This window comes from Eptesicus fuscus, chromosome 12 (assembly GCF_027574615.1).
Source record: "Eptesicus fuscus isolate TK198812 chromosome 12, DD_ASM_mEF_20220401, whole genome shotgun sequence".
NCBI lineage: Eukaryota > Metazoa > Chordata > Mammalia > Chiroptera > Vespertilionidae > Eptesicus > Eptesicus fuscus.
The window spans coordinates 62,124,367-62,150,778 of record NC_072484.1 but is presented as its reverse complement, the minus strand read 5'-3'; the positions used below and the strand labels follow the sequence as shown (position 1 = coordinate 62,150,778).

At 41.2% G+C, this 26,412-nt stretch overlaps 1 protein-coding gene across 2 annotated transcripts; it reads right to left on the bottom strand.

Moving 5' to 3' along the window:
- Positions 1–902: 902 nt before the first annotated feature.
- NAPG (NSF attachment protein gamma) lies at positions 903–19,942 on the bottom strand. 2 transcript variants are annotated; one of them, XM_008159763.3, is made up of 12 exons: positions 19,772–19,942; positions 16,144–16,211; positions 13,170–13,254; positions 12,408–12,425; positions 11,508–11,538; positions 10,147–10,256; positions 9,966–10,032; positions 9,604–9,674; positions 7,747–7,825; positions 5,815–5,894; positions 5,122–5,251; positions 903–3,282 (listed from the first exon to the last, which is right to left on the bottom strand). In XM_008159763.3, exons 1-12 carry the CDS (start codon positions 19,825–19,827, stop codon positions 3,139–3,141), a joined length of 939 nt encoding a protein of 312 aa, XP_008157985.2. In that variant the 5' UTR covers positions 19,828–19,942; the 3' UTR covers positions 903–3,138. The 2 variants fall into 2 exon arrangements, with proteins under 2 accessions (XP_008157985.2, XP_054580291.1); XM_054724316.1 differs by lacking the exon at positions 16,144–16,211.
- Between the last annotated feature and the right edge of the window lie 6,470 nt (positions 19,943–26,412).

The following is a 26,412-nucleotide window of genomic DNA, read 5'->3' as shown; positions in this document are numbered from 1 at the left end:
TCTATGGGGATTTAATTAACCCAGTTTATTAGCTGGGGCTAATTATTTAGGGAAATTTTATTCAGTGCCTTTGAATTTAACTAAAAGCCCTATAAGGAACCATTAAATAAAACAAAAACAAACAAACAAACAAATTCAAATGGAAGAATTTTTCAAAATTGATACTGTATTTGCTTCAGTTCTTTTTATTTCAAGACATTTTTAATGTCCTTAAATTTAGCATCAAACTAAAGTCAACATTGAGCGTTTTATTGATACTAGCCTAATAAAAACAATGGGAGGTTAGGGTAGAGGGAGATTGCAGCATTAAGATGAGACTACAAGGTAACCACAGAGCGAATTCAGAACACTCCAAGGTGTCCTGAAAGAAATGCAAAATCGCATTATGTCCAAGAGCTATTGCTTTCCCTGCATTTCCTCTACCTCTTACTCCAACTTCTATTAAGTCCAATTATTAAATCATATTGATTCCCAGTCTATGAAAAACATGGACAATGTTATACCACAGGCACTCAAAAAACATCTGATTAATTATAAGTAAATCCACTGGTTTTTAATGTGCTAACTATGCTTAAATGCAAAACAATGCCATTTCACTTAGTTTCTTAACCTCCTAATCATGTATTTTTTTACCTCACTTAACTCAATGAAAAAATTATTTCTTTTGAAAGATGTATTAAACTTGTCCATCTCACCAAGTAACAGATAGTGCAGTCTTATATATAGTAACTGGATAACCAGTATCTTAAGAAGCCTAAGTAGTTTAAAGTTACTCCTATGGAGAATATACAACTCAGACAAATACTGTTCTTGTAAAATATAACTGGAATCATATAAATAACAATGTGTCCTTAAAAAAAGGAAATAAACAAGCAAAGCAAAATGAGTAACAATAAATAGAATCATATTTATATAGTTTCAGATTTTATTTTCATAATTATCTTATCATTGAAGCAATAATCTGCATTTCCATAACAACACATTTAATATCCTACTCATCAAAGAGCTGGAAAAAATAGGAATAAAGCACAAATACTCTGCATATATACAAATAAATTCAATATATTAAATATATTTTGCAGGCTGGCTGCACTTACACTATAACAAAACATTGAATATTAGATTCTGAGCATGTTCATGCAGACTTCCACTTCGGTAAAAGTAATGACATGAGTTCTAGAAAACAATTTTTCCTTTTGTAAACACAAGTTTTCCACTCTATCCTCTGAAAATAAAGACTTATATAGGTGGAAAAACTAAATGCATAAATGTGGAAGCAATGCTTTTTACTGGACACCTGAAATCCACAAATCCTTATGGTTCTTAGTTCTTAAATGTGGGCAGGGAGGGTGGTGAGAGGTTGTGCTTATGTAAACCTTTTATGTTGTTTAAGACTCACTTGCATTGCTGCTACAGAATGCATTGAATCATTCTCATTCTGCTTACTATGTAAGAAAAGAGTAAAAGTAAACAAAATTTTCCAAGGCTGTAATGGATAATATGGTCTATAAACAAATGGTGTGAAATATCTTTTAAGCACTGCCAGGTCTGTTTACACAGATTGCTAATTAGCTCAAATGAGTATTAATGTAAGATTCTGGAAGCTTCTCAATGGATCTAAAGGGTACAACAGCAATGATAGGATATTTGAAATATTATCATTAAATTAAACTACCTAAATATAGTTTTACTGAGGTCGCTCAAAGTTGATATCCAAACCATTACTGAAAATTAGCTGATATCTGCTAAACTATGCAAGCAACTTAAGGAAACAAAACATCAAATTTATTAGTGTTTTGAATCAGACCTTCAATAAAGATTTCTATCCAAACATCCACCCACCCCAAGCACACAAATAAGGAGGTTATACTGTGTAAGCTCTCCCACAGAACCAACCGTGACTAAAACCACCCATGATAATCTACCTTAGTGTTTGCGGAAGTCCAGCAAAGCTAAGCAGACTGCACCTGCATCAGCTAGGACTCTATGCAGAGAGACAGGGCGTGAATGAAGAGGAAACCACTCTGGGTAGCATCTGCCTGCAGAATGCACACTGCTGGTGTTTGGAGCCCCTTTCAAATTAATAGGTTGGGAGATGAATCTAAGCCACACAGGCTGAAAGAGGAATGCTTCAAAATAACCTTTCAGGAAACATCAAAATATTGGCAGCACAGTACTTTTAATGTGCTATGCGTAGTCTATTCCCAAAAACGACTCTCCCATTTCAGATAAATGTGGTATACAATATTTCCCATGTCATGTTACCGTCCTGTTATAACCCTAAGTAAATCAAATTATTTTGGAGAGAAAAATAAATATATATAAATTGATAGAAACATTATTTCTTTGTTAGGATGCATAAAAAGGTCCAGGTTAGTTCTCATTTAGTCAAGAATCAAGTGGGTTTGGAGACAGTCACTATGTGGGTTTTTTGATGGGACAAATACCCATATTTCACAGGGAACTGAAGACATTTACAGAATTACTTCCATATGCTACTTTAAGAATTTTCAAACTTACATAAAAGACTTTAAATGCATCCTTTATTGGGCTAAATAATATCGTAAAGATCAAAACAGCTTCCTGTTCCAATCTCTCATCTAAAAAGATTTAATTTAAATGTAGCTAATATTACGGGGGATAAATTTCCTTTTCCAATCTCTCATCTAAAAAGATTTAATTTAAATGTAGCTAATATTACGGGGGATAAATTTCCTTTTCAAAATATAACAAAACAAATGTTTAAAATATTTTGTTTAACGAGTAAACTTAAATTTTAGCAGCAATTGTTTTAAAAAATGCAAAGAAAATTCTCTAACAATAAATTACAAGAAAAAAAATATCTATGCCTATTGGCTCTTTTGTTTTGCTTAGAACATAATTTGTCTTAGAATTTGGCTTGCAAACTTTAAAATCAACTATTAAAATGACACTACTTTTTCCTGTTAATTCCTTCCGGTGTATTGAGAAAGAAAAAAGTGCTTCACAGGTAGCAGGTACAATGGGTGAGTTGAGGAAGTGGTAAACAAAATTTACCTTTATTAGCATTCAAAGCCATGACTGCAATGAAATGTGGGTACCCTTAGACAAGTGCCAAGTCCATGAATGGCATATGAGGATGTTTCCCTTCGGCAAAGCCTAGCACAGCCCTCCCGCATATTCATCTTCCTCCTCGGTGGCAGCGGGAGCAGTGGTGCCTTCGGGCTTGGCCTCCGGTGCTGCTGCAGCTTTCTTCTTGATTCCTCCTCCTGGGACCACCAAACTCAGGCCCAGCTTAGCGTACTGTCAATGACAAAGCAATGTCTCAAAAGCTGGGTAACTAGAATCTCCGCATGTGATGTCTCAACAAAAGGCAGATCCTAGCTTTCTACCTCATGAAAACCAACACTTCCATTTAGATGGAAAAACAACCACAAGAAAACTCAACATTGTTCTGCCCTCAGAAGGCTTATGACCATAATGTGACAGGTGCACAACTAGCAAAAATGTCAATTATACACTTAGGAATATGAGTTAATCGGGACACAGTGAGTTAAGTAACACTTATAGTTTCTATGAGATAAAGATCTTTGAGTAAATGAAGAGTGTAAGCTATGGACAAATTTTTAAAAAATATTTGCAAATTCACAAAAGCCTATTAAGAATTTATCGAGAGGAAAAAAAAGGTTTCTCTATATACATTGTGATAAAAAATTGAAGATCTTAAGCTGATCTGATAGCATAAGACTAAAGTTACAAAACAAAATCAAATGAATTGGTGCTCTCCAGGTGGTGGGGCTCAGTGGTTGAGCATCGACCTATGAACCAGGATGTATTAAAGTTGTCCATCTCACCAAGTAACAGATAGTGCAGTATTATATATAATAACTGGATAACTAGTATCTTAAGAAGCCTAAGTAGTTTAAAGTTACTCCTTTGGAGCAGGAGATCATGATTCAATTCCGGATCAGGGCACATGCCTGCGTTGCATGCTGGATCCCCAGTGTGGGGTGTGCAGGAGGCAGCTGATCAATGATTCTCTCTCATCACTGAAGTTTCTTTCTCTCGCTCCCTTCCTCTCTGAAATCAATAAAAATATATTTTAAAAAATTGGTGCTCACAAATCTACTGAAAAGGAAATCTGAAAGAAGAGAAACCCACTGTCATGGCTCACGTTCTGTATATGGCAGCACATGAGGCTGTTTTGGGAACACAGCCTAATCTACTCATCACTATAGGCTGGTAAGACAGAGACCAGTCACTCCATTTCTCCAGATGAATTAACTGAGGTTTACAGATAGTTAATTAATAACCTGCATCACACAGTTAGTCGTCACTGAAGTGAAATTCCAACTAGTCTACTGAATTACAGGCCACTACATGATGGGTCTCTTTTAGACAGTGAGTCTAAAAGAAATGAAGAAAAAAAACTAAGCAACCTATAGAGGCCAACAAATGAAAGAAGCTGGAAAAATGGGACTGAATTAAAATATATATATATGGTCAACACAGATAGATAAATAACTGGCTGTAAACTTATATGGTTGACATTCAAACAACCTAAACCTATAATGTAAAAGTGCAAATGCAAAATGAGAAGTATCTTGAGGGGAAAAAATAGAAGGAGAAAAATCTCAAAGTCCATCTATACTAATAAAAGGGTAATATGCTAATTAGACTGGGAGACCTTTTGGACGTCCTTCTGGACAAAGCCATGGTGGCAGGGCTGAGGCAGAGGCGGTTAGGGGTGATCAGGCCAGGAGGGGAGGGCAGTTGGGGGTAATCAGGCTGGCAGGGGGGCCAGTTGGAGGCAAGCAGGTCGGCGGGGGAGGGGGGGCAATTGGGGGCAATCAGGCCAGCAAGGGGGGGGAGTTGGGGGCGATTAGGCCAGCAGGGGGTGGCAGTTGGGGGCGAGCAGGCCAGCAGGCAGAGTGGTTAGGGGTGATCAGGCAGGCAGGCAGGTGAGCAGTTAGGAGCCAGCGGTCCCAGATTGCGAGAGGGTGCAGGCCGGGCTGAGGGACACCCCCCCCCCCTGCCCCATGCACGAATTTCGTGCACCGGGCCACTAGTAAAAGAGATAATCTTGCTGGAAGCTTCTTCCATTCAAGAGGAAAGAAGAAAGCTAAGGCAAAGGCCACTTACATCATTGTCCATGTACTTGAAGAGGGGCGAGTTGCAGACCTCTGACACTTGATCTTGGTCTTGCTGGTCATATCCCTCAAGCAGCTGTTCCAGTGCAGCACAATCTTCACTCCCATTGAACCCTGGAATGCTACAGCAAGCACAAGTCACACAGCTCTACCTGCTCCCTCTCAACCAGGTACATCTGCCCCCCAGCAGAAGTTTGGCAACATCTGGAGACATTTTTAATTGTTACAAGTGGGCAGAGATCAGGGACGATGCTAGATAGCCTACAATGCACAGGACAGGCCTGGCAACAAAGAATTACACAGTCCCAAATCAACCGTGCCCAGATTGAGACTGCTCATTTTAAACATCTCTGACAGGAAAACCCCTTATTCAGATCTTCCTGTTACATACGTTCTGAAAACTTTCCTTTTTGTATTGTTCTTTTTTTTCTTAGAATGCAAATATAATAAAATCATCCATGTCAATCACCTCCATGAAAGTCCCCAGGGGAAAAATATAAGAAAAAACATAACTTGTAAAAATCCTGCTATAAAAGCTGAAGTCAAGTGCTGCTGTCACTAATAAATTTATTTTTTTAAAAAAAAAACAATCCAGTTTCACGGCCAGGATTATTGTCTAAGCAGTCGCCTCAAATTAACAGAAATGTTAACATTCCAAGTCAGGACAGCACAGTCAGCGCCTTACCTGTAGCTCTCCCTGACGCATCTTTCTGCAGCCACGTAGTCATTTCTGTGAAGGTGAACTAAGACTTGAGCAATTGTTTTCTAAAACAAAAGATGTGATTATGGTCCAAATTTATATCTACTTAATAAAGTTAATTTCCTGACACCTAGAATTTAACATTCAGAGTTTTGGTTTTATACAGAAAGATTTATCATTTCTGCAGTGATTTCCACAGGACATCTGAGGAAAAATATACTGAAGTAAACATCTCAAACTCTACTGTGCACACAAACGACCCCAGGGTCTTGTTAAAATGAAGACTTTGAGTCAGTGGGCCCACAGCGAGCCCGAGATCCTGCTGTTACTACTAACAAGCTCCCAGGTGGCCCTGGAACTGCTAGTCTAAGGACCACAGAATAATAAAGCCTTAGACACCACCACACATTTTAAAGCAAATTTCTTTTAAAAACCTATATAGGTTTAATCTTGAAAAGGGAATTAAAATGAGAGGGGGCATAACTCTACTATTATACTTGGGAATTCTTAAAGAGATACTAGGAAAAACTTTAGATAACAGAAACAATGATACCAATTATAAGCCAAGAAAAGTACTAAGATTAAAGGTGTGACTGTTATCTTCTTGGCAAAATAGCTCTTCAATATTTTATCTCTATTTTTCAGATAACTTTTATTGATCTACCTTCAAGTTCCTTGAATTTTTTCATCTCAATTGTCATATTAAGTCCGTCTAGTCTTTTATTTCAGATACAGCTATTTTGGTTTCTCATTTGCTTCATTTTTATAGTTTCTATTTAAGAAGAGCTATCTCCCATTCATTCACCTGTGTTTACCTTTGGCTCACTTGAAATTATGATAGCTGCTGCAAAGCCCTGATCTGATAATCCCACACCCAAGCCATGTGTGGGTACGCATCAGTTGTCTTTCCCTTGAAAACTGGTCCTGTTGTCCTGGTTCTTCTACGCTCAGTCATTTGGGACTGCACCCTGGACACTGTGACTGTTATGCTGCACAGACTCGCCTATCATTCTCAGGAGAGTTGGGTGCTTCCAGCAGGCAATCACCTAGTCAGGCTCAGACTGCATTTTTGTCTGCTTTTGGTGGGCAGTGGCTCTAGTCTTCCTTCAGTCCCTCAGCTCTGCTGGTGGGCTCTGCTGGCAAGGGTGCTATGAGCCCTGAACTGCAGTTCTCAAAGCCTATGCTCTCCCTCGGTGTCTGTCCTCACAGGCCCAGCTGGAGAGTAAACCCAAGACCTGCGTGCCCTTCCCCCGCCACCCTCCGCCCCCCCACACACACACAGTCAGGGGATGCCCTGTTCCAGCTCCCTTTTCTGGGGTTTTCTCCTTGTTCTCTTAGCTCATCTTCCCAATTCCTCTGGCCAGAGATTAGGTTTTCATTGGTGTTTTAACTGGCCTGTGCCACCACCACAGCCGGAGCTCCATGACTAGGACTTCCCCAAAGAGCAAAGCCAAGGGAGAGAAAAAGAGGAAAACGGGGAGCCTTTTTCTAACCAGACAAATCCAGTTCCTCTGGTTAGAAAGATGCGGTAGATGGGTTCTTTAGGCGTTTCAGCTGCTGGAGCCTCTGTGGCCCAGCTCCATGACTGGGGCTTCTAAGCCAATGCCACAAGAGGAAATAGGAAAAAATCCTGGAAACGCATTCCTCTATTGGTTGCTTCTGCAAGTGTTTACTTCTCTCCATCAATCTGTTCTATTTACTTTTCAAAGTAATTGCTTTGTTGTATTTTGTCTGGAAGTTTTAGTTGTAATCAATAGGAGAGAGGCTGCAGTAGGCTTATTCCATCTTGGTCAAATATAGAGGCCCGGAAAGTATTATTTAAAAAAATAGACAAATATCCATGCAATCTGGTTATATTGACACCAATATGAAAAATTATCTAATGTAAAGCCAAAAATAAGCACTTTCAAAATATACCTTATAACAAGTTGGATAATTCTCAATTTCCTTATAAATATTTTTTTCTTTCTGAATAGAGAGTGCCGCCTCATCAAACCTAAAAACGAAAACAAAGAAATGTCAAACAAGGCAGGTCTAAATGATCTATAGCAGAGGCCATCCTTATAATGTATTTGATAGTACAGTTTTTAGAGAAATAAAGAAGATAAGAGGCATTTTAGCAACTGCTCCATTGCCATGAGCTCTACTCATATGGCTTCTTTTAAATGCTCACCCTGCCCTTTAGGGCATCAAGCAGTCAGTCAAAGCAAGGGAACGTACGGACAGGTTACTTCAAACGGAGAGTTTTAAGTCTGGTAAGGATCATTCATTAATCAGTATCTATCAAATTCATCAAACTACTTTATGAATGTTTATGAAATGTCTTAGAGAGAGACAGCCCTCAATTTAATCACCCCAGATTTCTTTCCTTCCACCCAAAGGCCATCCAGATGCCCCGAAAGCACCACCTCCCGCTGAAGAATCACTTGTCCCACTCTGCCCTCACTGTCCCTGCTCACTGCTGCCTCTGTGACCCCAACAGCACCCGGTGCTGAAAAGGGCAGCAGTGGAGAGCAGACAAGTCAACACTAGAAAAATCCTTCTGCTACCTTTGATCCTCAACATTCATCTTTTTCTGGCTACTCTCACACATTTTCCTTTTCTCCCATCCCATTCAGATGGCAGAATGTAGAGGAAGGCATCACCGAAAATCTTCCTCTGATCCTCTGAGGCCCCATCCCTTTCTTTCCTCCCCAAAAATATCCATCAAACCCTAATCAGCTCTTCTCCCAGCAAAGCTGTATTAGACAGGGGTTGGCAAAAGTAGGTGTACAGTTGTGAGTACCTGAAAGAGAGTTTATTCTTGCATCATTATTTATTTATTATTGTATTATTTATTTGTGTTATTTGTCTTCTTATTATTATTTCATATCCTTAGTTATGATTTATCTTTCAGGTAATGATGATTGATAATTTAACCTACTTTTGCCCACCCCTGTACTCCTAATTCTAGGACTCCCTTACTAACATTGAACTTGTGACTGGGTGAATTTGAATCTTCACCTATTTCTCTCATCCCAACAGCCAAAAAGAGGAAGCAGTCTGCACTGTGAGGATATAGAGGGAGAAAGGTGTTGCTATGACTCAAATTAAAAGTACAAAAACGTTATACTATATTTTTCTGTGCCAATCATTACTTTTGAAAAATATCTGCATACAAAAATAACAGTGGCTTGGTTTAACTCACATTATGAATTTGAATTTTTGTGGGCTGTGCCCTGTCAATTTGCTGCCTCATAAAGTAAGACTCATTAGAGAAATGTATTCTGAATTTCTAAAGATCAACTTGCTAAATTGTGGGACCAAAGCTGGTTTATAAGTTGGGCATGGTAGCAGAATTCTAGGTCATATAATTAGAGGATAAAAAAGTAAAACCCTATTTAATGACACTATTTGGCTATCAAAAAGCTGTCCATTTTCATCAGGGGGCATTCAGAGCATCTTGTTATTTATGCCTATATGGATATTTCTCCTTAAAAGACAGACATTATAATCTAACCAAATATCAGATCAAGAAAACTCTCTCTCTCATGCTGCTGAGCCAATAAGAATACACGCATGATACTTTTTGAGATTACACCTTAGAAAAACAGCAGATCTTTTAATATTTAACCCAATGTGCCATCTTACAGACATCAATATTTATTGGGTCCCCTGGTGTGTCCATGGCTCACACCAAAAAGCTTAACAAGCTGTTCCCAAAATTACTTAACAGTTCCAACATGAACCCCAGGGGTACACGGACACACATGAACACAGTTTTGGAAAACTCACCTGCGTCCTCGTACTAGCAGTCTGGAGGCTTTTCCTAGTAACTCAACTGCCTGTCGTAAACGTTCCTCATTCTAAAGGAATCAAACAAAAGAGAGTGTTGGCAGCTTCAATGCAGGAATCTTTGTTCCCTCCAGTAATTACCTAATAAAAAAGTAATGGCACACAATATGGGGGTGGGTGGTGTTGAGAGGGTGACACCAAAGCTGTTGATCCATTTCATCACTCTCTAATAGAGACAGAGTTCAGCTGTGAGCACAGAAAAGGTTTAAAAAGTAGCTACTACATTTCTCTATTTTCCTACTTATTATGAATCTAAACATTCTAAGTGTATTTAAAGAAAAAGAAATAAAATTCAAACTTACTTCAAACACATTAGCTGTCTGTTGGTATAACTGTACAGCCTTTTCTGGATTTACATTTTCTATAAGCCTAAATTAGACAAGAAAAATTGATTTATGTGAGAAATAGAAAACTTGTTTTTCAAAGGACTTTGTTAAAACAAAAAGATGATGAGTCTATGCAGAGCCTGTTGCGCACACTCACTTTCCAGCTCGCTCCAAGGCCATGGCTGCTGTGTCGGGGGTGCCATTTTCCAGATACATCATGCTGGCTTTTTCAATCAGCTGGACAGCCTGTGGGAGTTGCTGCATCTCCTTTAGGCAAAGGACAGAGCGTGATCAGTAAATGCATCAACTTAAAAATGCAAAGTTAACCCGAAATTCAATTATTTTATCCCTGATTCATAAAAGTATCTGACTCAAACTTTATACAATAAAATATACTTAAACTGAAATGCCTTCAACATGGTTACTCTTCCCATCAGGCTTCATTTAGCCAAACCAAGTAAGTATCAGTTAATTTCTACACAGAATTCATCATCACTTCACAGAATTTCAGGGAAACTATACAAATAAAAATCAAAATATTTGTTCTTTACTGTTTTGTAAGCATTCAAACCTCTCTGAACATTTACTGAGTCCCTACTGTACACAAGGCCTATGCCAAAGGTGGCAAACTGCATCCCAAGGGCTGCATCTTATTTCCAAGTGCATCTTATTTGAACCATTCAGTATTTTTAAGTCAGGTAATTTCATAAAAGTTGTTTTATGACTTTCTACGTTAAAAAAATATCAAAGGCTATGGCATCAGCCAGCTTACATTCCCACATGGCAATAATACGCTGGGGCTGAGTAGCAGATGTCCTGATGGAGGTATATTATCTCCTGTAGCCTCAATTCTCCCCATTCTCTATTGCCTACACACCCAGGCCACCTCCTTCATTTCAGTCACTACATTATGCCCTGAGTTCATCTGAGTTTGCAACCATCTTCCCTGCTGAATGTCATCAACAGCATACTTTGAGAGTCAGTGTCATAAAGTAATGTGTTCTGTCGCACAACAGAATATTAATTTCCAACCTGTGTTTACGAAGCAGAAATAAATAAGGGCATAGCCACACTAGCCAAAATATTTCATTCAAGAAGAATCAGTTAAACAGCAACAGCTTAAGTCTTTGGTTCTCTTCAATGCCAACTGATATATGTAAAACAAGCAAAAATCTCTCCTCTCTATAACACTTGGGCAGTAAAAAATATATATACTTGTAAGCTGTTGTAAATTTCTCAAAAGTAGGGGAACCTCCCACATAGCTCTGTTTAGCTTAGCGATACTTCTCTCCTGGTTACAAAGCCTAGAACCTTGGGATTCCCAGTTTCCTCCAACATGTTCTCTCTTAAATTTCACATTTAGAAATTCCTATATTATGACACACACATTTTACCTTGTAGGCCCAATTAGCATTGCTTTGGACAACATCTGTCGCCCTACAAGGAGACTTTTCAACTTCAACACCATGCAGTTAATTCATTTTACTTACAGAACAGTTGTGACAGAACATTACTGACCTTCAACATCATGCCAGCTTGCTCATAAGCTCTGCAAAGAGAATATAATTTCCCGGATGAGATCTTAATGAAATCGGAGGAGGATACTACAGATAAAGGAAGCTATTTCACTTTTTAAAAATATATTTTTATTGATTTCAGAGAGGAAGAGAGAGATAGGAACCTCAATGATGAGAATCACTGATCGGCTGCCTCCTGCACATCCCCCAATGGGGATCGAGCCTGAAACCCCGGCATGTGCCCTTGACCGGAATCGAACCTGGGACCCTTCAGTCCACAGGCTGATGTTCTATCCACTGAGCCAAACCAGCTAGGGCAGTTATCTCATCACTTTTAACTGGCTTAGGCACTACACATTACTTTAGGCTTGTATTAGCACACAACATGTTTTTTTCTTTTTCTTTTCACAGACAATTCTGCCTTAGAAACATCAGGCACCTAAATTAAAGGGTTTTTATTTTGCAGATGCAAAATTAAGTATGATACAGAATGGGTAAGTGAGCTTCTATTTGACAAGTCTAAATCCAAGTTTTGAAACAAGTACTCTCCACAAAAGGAGGAGAAAGCTTCCTAGTTTTCTCCATAGACACTATTAACTATCAAGAAAGAGGGAAACAAATAAATTGTAACTTACTTGGTTTTGCATAAGTTACTGAACAAAATGGTCCTAAAAATGCCGAGGTGAATTTAATTGAAACACTGTATATCTTAGGAGAGTTTAGTTTTTAAGGTTCAGGTGAAGACTAAAACAAATGAAAATGATTTTTATTTAAATCAATACAAAATAATCCACTATTTACAAATTTATAATTTAGGAAAAATTTACTGACTTATGGAAAAACAACATTTAAAACATAATAATCTGCAAACACATGAAAATGTGAGAAAATATTTACTTACTTGGCAGCATGAAAAAGACTGAATGGACGTAACAAAGTCAAAATTAAGGAAAAAAAGCAAACCAACCATTTCTAAGTATTTACTATTTAAAAGACAAAGGTAACTAAATCACTGCCTTAGTTGTGATCCAAAAGGCAAATCCTAAAAACAGGTAAAGAAGAAATAATTTAGTGCCTACTAATGTTTCTTAAAACTACGTAATCCACAAGAACACTACATAGATTTTAAACTAGTTCCATTATACATTAATCTGAAGAGTTTTACTAAAACTCAAGGTTATTATAAGCATAATATTAGCAATATTATATTCATTAAATAAACATTTTCAGCATAAGTTTTACATAACTTCAGGAAAATGTATTGTTTTGAACTGCTTATAAGTCATATTTCAAATGCCTGAGAAAGACTATATTTTAAAAATATTTATATAGTAATTATATATCTCCAATACCTGTGCTACCTCTTCATTCTTCAGTGCCTGTCTACAGATTTTCCTCACCTCCTCCCAAATAAAACCATCATCAAGCAAATCCAGAAAAAAAAGAAATAAACTCTCAAATGTAGCTCTGCAAAGCAGTATGAACCTTATGATCAGAAGTCTCTATAAATGCTCATTCAGAGTTTAAATATGCAGAATTTTTATAACCGTTTTCTAATTTAATAGCAGTGTACTTCACATGTAGCAAATTTATAACAAGAGAAAATATGCCTTTGTGAAAATTATCAAATTGTTAAATCCTTTTTAAAGGCTGAAAAAGATACGCCCTGTTATTCTCATGGGCCACAGCTTCTCGTAGGCAGGCATCTTTTGCTTGGTCAAACTGTTTGGCATTTTTAAAAGCAAGAGCTGAAATAAAACAACAACACAAAGACTTTCTATTTCCACCACTTAACATTTTCAAATGAATTATTACCAAAATCTGCATCATGTGTAAAGAATTGGAAAACATGTATACTTATTTTAATCAAATACTTAGGAAGTTTCATAAAACTATAAAGTATTACTTTTTCTAAAGCAATTTTCTTACCACTTTTTTGATGATCAATAACTTAGAAGTATTTTCAAAAGTTGTTTTAACTGTAGACTAAAAATCAGTGCTACTTCCACTCAAAACTAAGAAGTCTTTCTAATACCAATATCTAAGCTTTGAGAACTTAAGATCATATCAGCCAAACCAATGCTCCCAAATAAGAGGTACTATTACAAAAAACAGTACCTTACTTCACCAGTCTTACATTTAATAATAGTAATTAAAAAAACTAGTGCTTTAGTTATAACTTATTCCATCTCTTACATTATCCTAATATATAAAAACCCTGGGTCTGTCACAACCAGAGGCTCGACCAACCGGTAGTCAGTCCTACAGTCAGCACTGGGTTGCCATGGCGACTCAGCGCTGACTGCTGCAGCTGCAGGCATGGTGACCCAGCACTGACTGCTGAGGAGGCTGCGAATCAAGCCCAGAGAAAGGCCTGAAGAGAGAAGCAGGGTCTGATCCGTAGCCTGTGTGGCAGCTGTTGATCAGCAGTTGCCTCTCTCTTTCTCTCCTGGCCGGGCCAGCAGCCACGCCTCCATTTCTCTCCAGTCCTCCACCGGGGCTGCTGATCAGCCCCGCCTTTCTAATCAGGCCCCGTTGATAGGCCCAGAGACGCTGACTGGCATAGAAACTGACCAATCAGAACCAAATTTGGGTGAAGTGTGAGGAACCAATGGCTGCCTAGGAGGTGGAGCTTTTGACGCTAACTGGCATAGAAACCAACCAATCAGAACCAAATTGGCTAGCAGAGGAGGGCGGTTGGGGGCGAGATTAGGCATGCAGGGGAGGGCAGTTGGGGCAACCAGGCCAGCAGGGGAGGGTAGTTGGGGCGAGATCAGGCCGGCAGGGGAGGGCCGTTTGTAGGCAAAATCAGGCCGGCAGGGGAGGGCAGTTAGGGGCGATCAGGCAGGCAGGCAGAGGCAGTTAGGGGCGATCAGGCAGGCAGGCAGGTGAGAGGTTAGGAGCCAGCAGTCCCAGATTGTGAGGGGGATGTCCGATTAGAGAGGGTGCAGGCTGGGCTGAGGGAATTCCCCCCCCCCATGCACAAATTTCATGCACCAGGCCACTAGTTTAGAAATAATAAAAGCGTAACATGCTAATTAGACCGGACAGCCAAATGACCTTCCGGACGTCCTTCCGGACGAAGCCACAGCTGCGAGGGCCAAGCCCCTAGCACGAATTTCATGCATCAGGCCTCTAGTTTAGAAATAAAGACCAATAAGCACATTAAATGTCTTTATAATAAGCCTTCCTCTTTGGAGCAATCTTTAAATAAATTTCTAAAAAATTAAAACTGCATTTTTCAAAAATAAAGCTTTTGCACGGTTTAAGTTTCTGTGGGGGGAAAAAAAATCTCAATATCCAAAATGTTAAAACACATTGCTCGTTATAAAATGTCATCATCAGAGCAAAGCAATGAGGACTAGCCCTAAAATATGATGCTGCAGATTTGGTAAACTTACCAATACCAAAGGTTACTTACAAATACATAAAAAGGATACAACTTTAAGAAAAAAGTTATTTGTTAAAAATGCACTCTTAAAGTTCTCTTTAATAAAATATTGAAAATAAACTACTAAAACTAATTCCCTCAGTGAATTTCCACATTTATTCTGATTTAAATGTATTATGCATAAGCCCTTAAAGAAAATAAATGAAAGACAGCTTTAGTGGGAAAATCTGACCTGAAATATTTATTTTTGAAAGCAGCTCATAGTCTCGGATGTATATAAAACAAATCTGTGTCAAATTTCCCTCATGGAAATTTGCAAAATGTTGAGCCCTCCAGTTACAAAAGCTTCTTGTACAAGGTGTTCATAAAATCCATTTAAAGTATGAACTGTTAATAATTTTCCCCTTAAATATGATATATAAATATGAGAGAGAATTTACTCAGGGTTTTAATAAAAGTGCTAAAGACTCATTTGTTGTCATTTCTTTTATTATCTAGAAAGTAACACGTATTGTACTGATTAGTTTCAATTTCTCCGATTTCTTTTTTCTTTGGTGATATGCTAGGATAACAAAAGGGATCAGGTCTATCACTGAAACACAACTGTAAATGTATTCTGGGTACTTCAAATTGTACCATGCTTTATGTCCAAAATAATCATGAATATGCTGAAAGCTATCATTCCATAATTTAAAATGCTAAAGTTTTAGTAAAGCTCCGGTCTGTCTCATATTTCAAATCATTTTTATCTTACAGAAGATAAATATATCCTAATACTTATGTAGCTTAACACTCATGAATGGTTATCGCTGTCTCTCAAAGTGAAGCTCATAAAAAAACCACTGGTGTCAAATACATGATTTTATATCTTCTTATAAGGCTAATTAAAAAAATTTAACAAACGAAAGTCTTTATTCAATAACAGGGAGTGTAATAAAGGGATATGGAACAACTTCTAGAAATACTATGCAACTGACTGGAGTTCAGGAATACATAAACAATGCTAAAAACCTGCAGCTAGGTTCTGCCAATCTTACTCATCTCTGCTGTCACAAGAGGCAGAATTATGGAGATCTCTGACTCAGCCCTCCACACATTTGAAAATAACAAGGGCTTGGGCATGTTGTTGTTGTTGTTTAACTATCAGAATCTTATAGGAAGCATTGGGAGTGAGTATTATGCTGAGAGGAAGCTATCAGCCTACTTAAAGATGACACTTTGGAGTTACTGGGCCAGTCACACATACCTGCTTTTCCATATTCAGAAGCAGCACTGTCATAATCTGGCTTCCACTTTAATAAACCAGTTTTCAGGCTAAAATGAAAGAAAGGCATATATCTTAGAAGTTACCAACACATTTATAAGTCAGAACTCTGCTTGTAATGACTTCACGGGTCATTAAAAAATAGAGGGAGGAGCCAGCAGGTAACAAGTCCCCATCTTGACAACCTCCATCCAACCTGACTTACAATTTAATACCACCTCACCTTTTTCCTTCTCACTACCATAGACATGGTTTCCCTCTTTTTGAAATACCTGCATAACTCCAACTATAGCAGACTCTCAGTGCATGGTCCCTACACCAGCTGGAAATGTTCTAGTAAAGTAAATTATTAAGCCCCATACCAGACCCATGGAACCTAAAACTCTGGAAGTGCAGCAAAAACCCAGGGTGTAACAAGCCCTGAGGCACACTAAAGCTTGAAGCCCGCTAAAGCACAGCATCAAGAAAATGCTCGGAATTGTGTGACTGAAGCTCAGGAGAGGACAGAGAGATTAAATGAGGAGGCTACATGCTACACCAGGAGTCCAGTTTGGACGCCCTAGGACAGTGGTCAGCAAACTGCGGCTCTTTGGCCCCTTGAGTGTGGCTCTTCCACAAAATACCACGGCCTGGGAGAGTCTATTTTGAAGAAGTTGTGTTAGAAGAAGTTTAAGTTTAAAAAATTTGGCTCTCAAAAGAAATTTCAATCGTTGTACTGTTGATATTTGGCTCTGTTGACTAATGAGTTTGCCGACCACTGCCCTAGGAGGCATTAGAGAAAGGGCAGAATACAAAGAACAACACAGAGGGAGTCACCAAAAAGGCTGCAAATTAGTCACCAGTGAACAGGAAGAAGAACCAGAAAGACAGGGATGTTATGAAAACAGAGATGCTGCTTTCAAGGATCCCCATTGGCGACTCAGATGCCAAACCAAAGGACCATCAATTTACCTTACTTGCCGTTTCTGCAATATTTTATTTTCTTGCTTTAATTTAATATAATTTCTTATTTCCAGTTTAAATTAACTTAGTGACTATCAAGCTTGGGTGTGCATAGGAATTGCTAAATAAACACCATCTTAGCTTCTACATTCCAATTCAATTAGCTTATATATCACAGTGTTAGCTTCAAACCTTACCTGAGAGATGGGGCATCCCCTTGGGCCCTCCCTCAGGAGTACACCTTCATTCTGTGACAGCTGTGTGAACTGCCCAGAGACCCTGACTTTAAAGGAACATTTTTCTGCCAATTAAATTTATTTAATATTTGTGTATATACTGGTATAAGACGCAAATTTGTAATGCCATTTTTAAAGCTTACCAAGAATATCTTTGCTCAGAAAAATCCTTAAATTGCAGCCCACAACTCTAATCCACAAAATTAAGGAAGCATGCAATAAAACAAAAATGTATTCCTCCATCCCACTCCAAAACACTCATTATATTCTGTATATCACCACAATTTTAAAAATTCCATCAAAAACAAGGTATAATCATTCAATTGTCTAATGGGCTACATATGAAAGAGCTAGAGATTAAAAATATAGTAAATCATCCCCAGTCCACTAACATCTCTGATTTGGAAGGGAGAAGGCACTCTGGTTAATTTCGTTTAATGGCTCTAAGTTTTTACTACTTCTGCCAAAAAACTCGATACAGAAATTCTGTTGAGGCCAACAGTTTAATCAATGTTCATAGGACCAAACCCCACAAAATGATAATTACAAAACTACTTGGCAACAATGAACCATATTATCATTAGAAGACAGAAATATCAAATGGTCTCTCCTAAATTCCGGGCCCATATTTCCTGCCACCTACTGAGCCTCAAACAGAACACATTCAAGCCTCAATCCAACACCTCCCTGCCCCATTCACCTCTGTGCCCTGCTTTGGCTGAAGATCTCTCCACCACTCCATCTCCCAAGTTAGAAGCACAGGGGCCAAGCCTTTCCTTCCACATCCGGTCAAGTCACTGAAGCTTTTCAATTCTATCTAAGGAATGTCGCCCTCCTCACCCATTTCTCCCACCCTGGGGAAGGCACCCTTTCCTTCCTTGGCATCTCAACTGAAGCTACTGTATACTTCTAAACTCACCTGTTTACATGTCTGCTCTTCTGTGAATTCTAAGCTCTTAACGAAAAGACCTTTTTTGTTTTTTTTACCTCAATAACCCCAGCAGCCAGTGTATAGGTACATGGTGACAACTTTGTAAATGTCTGCTTACTAATTATGCCAACGTTCTCACTCTCCTCTCCTCCCAGGCCTTTCTCCACATTACCACATTTCTTTTGCCTAAATTAAATCTAACCAGCTCCCACTGGCTACTTGATCCCAAGAAAAGCTAAGGTTCAGCCCATCAGAGCAGAGCCGCTGCCCCTTCACGGTCTGGCCCCAACTCTTCTCCACTCTAGCTCATGCCCTGGCCCTACTCTACATTCCCGGCTCCCCCAGCATGTCTGCAGGCCTGCGCTCAACCTACATCCTGGGCCTAGATTCTCTCACAGAGAGAATTCTGGATTTACTCACAGAGAATTTTCTCTTCTGAAAATTTCTTCTTGGTCAGGCCCTGCTCAGCAATCACCTTTGTTAATAGGTTCCTACATTTCCCCGGGACAGAAGACACGTCTTCCCCTGTGTTACCAAAGCACAGCTAACAGCTTTAGGATGATCCTTATTACACACATTATTCTAAGACGTCTGTGTTTGCTCTCAATAGAAGGAAAGGTGGTTGTGGGCACGTGCACCAAGAGCGCCACAGAGAGAGCTGGCGCTTCCACCGGCGGAGAACCGTATCTGCCACCTTCCCGTGGGGCGGCCCTGGGTAAGGTATTAGGAGGCTTCTCGGAGCCTCATTTCCTCTTCTGTGAAATGAGCATCTCCATCGGGAAAGTTGTGGAGGTGTCAGATTAGGTAGGTGAAGCATCTGACACAGAGCGCAATGCAGACCTTTCATTATCGCGAACCGCCAGGTACAAATTCGCTGGGTAATACAACCGAGAAGGATGGGAGTGTCAAAAGGCGGAGACACCATAATTCAGTTCTGCAAATACCGGGCCCAACAGACATGAACAGACTGAGGAAGCGCAGTCCTTGCTCCCAGGGAGTATACTAGAACATGACAAGGGGTCCCCGAGTTTCAGGGTAGATCTGCAGCCCGCTCCCCGAGACAGGGCAGGCGTTTCGCGCAGTAGTTCTGGCGACTTTCTCTCCCGGGACAGTTTGGTTGTCACACAGAGAGAGGGAGGAGAGGCGTGATGCTGCCATCGAGAAGGCGCAGGCCAGGGGTGCTGTTAATCACGCTCCAGGGCGCAGGGCGCCCCCCCCCCCCTCCACAGGGTACCCCCCAGCCCGAAATGCCGAGGGTCAGCCACCCTGTTAGCAAAAGCAGCGGGGTCAGCATCCCAAAGACCCCCGAAGGGGCGCGTGGATCACTTCCGGCGGGGGTTGGGGGGGGGGGGCAACTATGCTTCCGGCCCCTCGCCGGTCTCGCCAACACCCCCACTCTCACGGCCTCGCTCCTCCTTCCAACCCCGGGTGCTAAGACCGGGCCAGAGAGGGGCACGACCCCAGGGCCACACAGAGGCCCCCCTCGGGGTCCCTCACTCACTATTTCTCAGCTTTGGCGATGTGCTCCAGCCCCTCATTTATCTTCTGAGCCGCCATCTCCAGGGTCCCGCGGCTGACGTAGAAGGAAAAAGCCCAGGTCGGTAGGCGTGGGAGCGCCGAGTAGGAAGCCGGGACAGCAGGACACCCCTGCGGCTACAGGGGCCAGCAGGGCTCAAACCTAGTGCGGCGGGGCGGGGCGGGGACGCCAGCCCGCACGGCGCAGGGCCGCAGACACTGCGCAGGCGCGGGGCGCAGGGGCGTGGCAGACCCGTGAGCTCCTAGGCCCGGGCGGTGTGGGACGACTAAAGGGGGTTCATTCATTCCTTCATTCATTCCACAACTATGTATTGAACAATTCAGATGTGCCCGGCAGTGCTCTAAGCACCGGAAAAGCAGCAGGGCGCACCACAGAGGAGAAACCGCCGCCCTCCTGGAGCCTGGCCTTCCCATTCAAGGGAAAATGCGTTGGTGTTATCACTTAATACTTTTGTTCCGCAGCTAGAAGTATTCATTGTTTTCATTTTGCCTCAGGAGCGCCCACTCTGTCAGTCAGTAAGCAAACACAAACTGTTATTGCTCATTGCTGTCAATCACTCGACCTTGACAAACTTACCTAGTAATACAGTTGGCTCCATTCATAATTCATGGTGATTTCAATATCCACATAGATGAGTCCTGCAATGTCTAAGCAGCGTCTCAGTTTCTAACCCAGCAGGCTCAGCCGCCATTCCCGGGATTATAACCTTGACCTTACTAATGACCCAATAACTGTGTCCTCCACAGTATCCATTTCAAGCAGCCCACTTGACCTTCTCCTGTCATTTCAGCTCACCTTTCCTAGTGCCAATAGTTCTTCACCTTCAACAGAACCGTTCCTCTTCCACATGGTATCATTTACTTGTTTTATTACGTTTTTGTTTATTGTCTGTCTCTCCCCATGGATTTAAGCTCCACAAGGTCAGGTGTTTGGGGATGTTTTGTTTGCTGGTGTTTAGAACAGTGTCTCACACGGAACAGGCACATAATGCAAACATGTGGTTTTCAGTGATGAATTGTTCCCATATCTGCAACTGCAGAGCCTGTTTATAAATATGCTGATGGCACCTTCTTCGGGCCTTGTCTGATGGCTTGTCATGTCTGCCCCGCAGTAACCCGCCCTGTCATGGGAGAACAGAAGGGTGAGTTAGAATGTTCAGAGCTGTTTCCTCGGGAGCCTTGATGGGATGCTTCTTCAAAGTGATTTCTTTAGCTTGTCAACTGCTCCTATTCGTTGGGCTTTCTCCACGGTTCCCTGAGTCTCTCCTCCTTTAACCTTTCATGGTGGGACCTTAGAGCAGTGCCTGGCACATCTGAATTGTTCAATACATATTTGTTGAATGAAGGAAGGAAGGAGCGAACCCCCTTTAGTCGTCCCAGGCTCCTGATGGAGGCCAGCGGCTAAGACCCTGGTCCTGGGCTCCCAGGCAATTGTGAGACAAACAACTCTTGAGCAACTAGCATTTGTCAGAAACTCTGCTACGTGGATTATGTGGGCCACCTACGAAGCACTATTATTATCCCATTTCACATATGAGGACACTGAGGCTCAGAGAAACTAAGTAACTTGCCAAAAGTCTCACAACCTATACATGGGAAGGCAGGGCTTGAACCCAGAACCATTTGATTCCAAATCTACCCTCAAGCCACTCAAATGGACAGAGAAATGACCTCTGTTTTGTAGCAGTTTAATAACAACTTATATAACATCTCCGCTTAGCTGCATGGATCAATGATAGATTTTCAGATGTTTTTATAGGAAAAAAAAAATCACAGTGCACTTTACTATGCACAGTGCACTGTTATTATTTTGAAATTTTGCTAATAATTGAAAAATTAGACTTGGGAGTTTAATAGATATGACTGAAATAAGTTAACAATTAGTTGAGAAAGAAACATCCCTTCCAGATGTAATAAGCATATTGCCCTGATGGCATTCATTAGTCTTTGCCTGCGGTTTTGTAGTTCTCTCTGCTGAACACACGGTGGCACTAGATGCACATGCTATTACAGACACAAGCCCTCAAACAGAAGTGATTGCTACTTTGGATTATAGACTTAGAGTCTGGAAGCCTTTGCCTTCATAACTGAATTTTCACATAAAAGTGATACCTCTCGTTATTTTGTACACAAAGGTAAGCATCGTTGCCCAGGAGTTCAGCGTACAGTAAAGCTAGAAAGATCTGCTCATCAATATATTTAATATCACGTTTATTTTACATCCATTTTAACCAACACGATTGTTTTGATGCATATTACTTTTTAAGAAGAAAGAGCGTAGATATAGAACTTACTCTGCCAGTTATCTTCAAGTGAAAGTTGAAACCAATGTACTGATCTGGCTTAGTAGTGTCCTAGTGTTTATTTTATTAGTCAACTTACAGATAAGTGTTCTTTTTAAAACTGTATCCTACAGATATACCTGTAAAAAGGACTTTAGTCTTAAATTGTAATAATTCAATTTTATTGCCAGGGGAATATATTCATGTGTTTGCATTTTGTGTAAATATAAATTATGCAAATTTGAAATAATAAACATAAAATATTAATAAGGCCTGACTTCATCAATGAAATTTTTTTAATGCCATGCATTTCCACATTAAAAATTCCTCAAGAAATGCACAATTTGAAACTGTCAGGAGTTAACACTTGTGAACTAGTCTTATACTATTTACTCTTTAGACATTCATTCAACAAATACTCATGGAGTGGCTTCTGCAAAGCAGACACTTATTCCAGGCTCAGGTTGGAGCCATGAACAGAAATCCTGCCTGGTGCTCACACAGCTCACACAGCTCACATGCAAGGGCAAGGAGGGTGCGGGTGGGCGTGAGATACAAGTAGGAAATAAGGCAGTGTATATGGAATGCTAGGTGGTGTCCAGGCTTCAGGGAAAGTAAAGCAGGAAGAGGTGCTGGGACAGTGCATGTGTGAGGGTGGGCAGTTACCTCACTGGGTAGGTGACAATTAGATGAAGAGCTGCAGAAGTGATGGCCTGAGCCACGGGCCGTTTGGACAAGGAATGGGTAGCATATGCAGGTGAGGCAGAGTGTGCCTGGCCTATTCCAGAGAGCGCCAGGGGGCCAGTGAGGACACAGTGGAGTGACCCCTTAGCAAGGGAGCCAACACACATCCTTTTTTCAAGACTAGATGCAGGCAAAGTTTGGGCTGTGTTTGAAAATGTTCAGGAACACGTCTCTTACTGAAGTGCAACTTCCTTCTTCTTGTGTGATTAGAAATTAATACATATTAATAAGGAAGCTAAGAAAGCGCTCACAGTCTATGATGTGAACCTTATTCAAACATGAAAGTGGCAAGCCCACAAAATACATTACGATTGCAAAGCAGCTGCAGGAGACTTTTTGTGAAGATTCTCATGTAGCTGAGGAGATAGAATAGCAACACTCTGGCAGCACACATGCTAGAAGAGAGATATAAAAGATCCAGAGAGCAACTGTGATCCCTGTAATCCAGTGGAGCCTCTGAAATCCTGGATGAAACCCTGCAGCGGCCCCCCTCTCCCCCTCAACCGCCCCTCTGCCCTGCCTTTCCCCTTCCCGCCACTGCGCGGAGCTCTTGGCCCACAGCTATGCAGGGGAGGGCTTGCATTCAGAACTACAGTCTCCAATTAGGAAGGATTTAGTACTGCTCACATTTGAGAAGCGACTTTCCAGATTCCGGAAAAAGGGGAAAAAAAAAACAACCCTCTTCTCCTCAGCCCCCAACAAAATCAGAGATGAAAGGAGACAGTTTTAGCCTGGAAAATAAGAAAATAAACAAGTGCTTGAAATGGGTAAGTTTTTCTTGTTTAAATCTGTTTTTGCAATAGGTTTTTCTTCCTTGAAAAACAAAATACTAAAATAGCAAGTTATGTTTTCATTTATAACTCCGTCTTAAGAGGAAACCTAATAATAAGGGGTTCCCATTGGACTCGGCTTATTTCATAATATAAATATAATAGTATCCTCTGGGGAAAGAAACCCACACTGAGCCAGGTATTTCTCTTTTAAGTTGGTGATTTTATTCATTTGTGTTTTTCCTCTTCCTTTACCTTGAACAACCTCTCAAGCTGTAGGCTCCACAGCTGTGCCTCGGACTGGGCCTGGCCAGCTAGTGAAACACAGTATGAAGAGGTGGTAGCAAAGTGATTTGCTATGTTTTATTCTAAGTCCTGTCAGAAAAGCAGGTTACCCCTCACTAAGTTTTATCTTATTTATATCAAATGTTCACTCACATGTTGGGAGAGCAAGGCTGTGTGCTGAAAAGTGAAAAGACCTATAGTTACTTATATTTTCCAACCTCAGCTGTGCTTCTCTTTTTCCTTTCTTATCACCTGAGGATATTTTTCCATTGATTTTTAGAGTGAGTGGAAAGGAGGAGGAGAGACAGAGAGAGAGAGATTTAACATCTATGTGAGAAGACACATCGATTGGGTGCCTCCCACAAGTGCCCCAACCTGGCTGGTACGTGCCCTTGACCAGAATCGAACCCACTACCCTTCAGTCTGTGAGCCAAATCGCCTAGGGCTCAGCTGTGTTTCTTATAGGAAGAAACACAGTGTCTTCCATTACTTGGCCTGCCGGAAGCCAATTCTAGCATGTCATAATTGCAAGAGTTTCATCGAAAGGTTGATGGAACTTGGGGACTCAACAAAGGCTGAGTCACATATGTTATTGCCTGCTGGAATGGCTAAATGCATTTCCCCAAACCTGAAAAGGATGCATTAAATTGATTGTTTGCTGCCAGACAGCTCAGGGCATCTTAATCTACATGTTATTGCCTCCTACTGGCTAAACACCTGAACAGCCATAGACTATTCTCCATTCTGACAATGCTTCTGTATGGAAACCCTACCCTTTGAAGTATATATCTCCACCTTGCCTTAGGACAAATTGTGTTAATAAAAAGCAAGGGTCCTGAGACAAGGAGAACTTAGCTTTTTTAGCTAGGCTCCTCTGACCCCCAATGCCTTTCAAAATTATCTTTCATCTCTGGACTCTTACTTAAGTTACACACAGCCTTTCTCAAGATTGCTGAACCCTTCTGAATGCCAGAACAAGAACCCCGACATTGGCCTCAGTTTCTTCTTCTATAAAATAGGGGTGATAATAATGAGGTGAATTAAAAATGGCAGTTAAATCTTTGCCATTGAGATGTGGAGGATATGTTCCCTCCCTTGAACATGCCCCGGGGGGCAGTTTCTGTGACTAGTTTGGCTGATAGAACATAGAGGGAGTGATGTTGTTCCAGGGCCCAGGCCCTAGAGCAAGGCAGCTCCCACTTCCTGTCACTCTTGGAGCCCTGAACAGTCGACCACCCTGAGGCTGCCATGATGCGAGGAAGCCTCCGCTGCCAGGAGGTCTGTGTGTGGAGGGAGAGATGCCCAGCAGCCCCAGCCACTCCGGCCCCAGCCACTAGTGCCGTCCCAGCTGAGGCCTCAGACACCATGCAGCAGAGTGAGCTCCTCTGGCTGTGCTCTATCCAAACTCCGGTCCACACTATCATTCACACAATAATAACCAATTCTTGCTTTAAGCCACTGAGCTTTGGGACAGTGTGTTAAGCAGCGGTAGGTAAGTGCAATAAGTGCTTGTCTTGCGGAGGAGCTGTGTCAGTTTTATGGATAACCCTCCAAAACACCAGGCCCAGAACTGGCACCTAGTGAGCCATAGTGACCGTCATCATTACTGCCCTTTGCATTTCATTTTCATAGGACAGTGTTTGAGAAATGTGGGCAGGGAATCCTCTCTGAGCCCACAGAAGACATTAAAATCCCTCGCACCTGACTCACGTGGGAGTCCACAGGCTTCGGGATTGCTAATATCCCTAGCTTAACAAGTCAGGTGCCAGGAGAGCCACTAAGCGCCGCCAAGGCTGGCACTTCCATTAAACACGTGCTCTCTTCAGTGAACGAGACGTGCTGGCCCTGCATCCCAGGGACATCACAGCACGCACAGTGCAGCTCCACGCTTGTCTTTTTTTCTCCTGTATATCTCCTTGACTACCTAAACTCAGCAGGCAACTAAACACATTTGTGCAGCTGTTGACACCCAGACTCCACGGGGGAGTTGAGAGCTCACCAACCAGGCTGAGAACCTTTCCAGCTCTCATGGTCCCCAGAGCCCCCAAAGGACCTTCTCTTCTGGTGACAGGTATTTAGGAAACACTTCCAATGATGATACTAGACCTCTTGGGTCCACTGAAGCACTGGTAATATTAAGACATAAAGTATCCTTAGTGTAGTAATCATACAGAACTGAAAATTCCAACAGAAGGTGTGTGCTGATCCATTAATCTATCACGTGCAGGCTCATTACTCTCCATTCTTGCTGCCATTGGCACCTCCTGGAGTACTGGTCAACCTGCTCTAACTGATTAGTCATTCAGCTAGCACTCTGACCTCTATAATCCTTCATCCACTCTTAATGTCACTGTATGATCACACCATTCCCTGTTTCAACAGCTTCAGTAGTTCCTCAGGGACAGGAGAAAATGCAACAACTCCCAAAGGTGGGATACCGGACCCAGCTTTCCAGACCCAGGCCCTGTGTGTGCCCCCACCTGCTGGACTGAAGACGAGGGGCCAGTGCTTTGCCCATCGCCAGA

Excerpts from the sequence above, each read along its gene's own strand:
- NAPG (XM_008159763.3), bottom strand. The coding sequence starts at position 19,827 with ATGGCGGCTCAGAAGATAAATGAGGGGCTGGAGCACATCGCCAAAGCT. Across the intron at positions 7,826-9,603 it reads CTGCTAGTACGAGGACGCAG|GTTTGATGAGGCGGCACTCT; the intron begins GTGAGTTTTCCA and ends TTTCGTTTTTAG. Across the intron at positions 5,252-5,814 it reads TGCGTCAGGGAGAGCTACAG|CATTCCAGGGTTCAATGGGA; the intron begins GTAAGGCGCTGA and ends TGCTTGCTGTAG.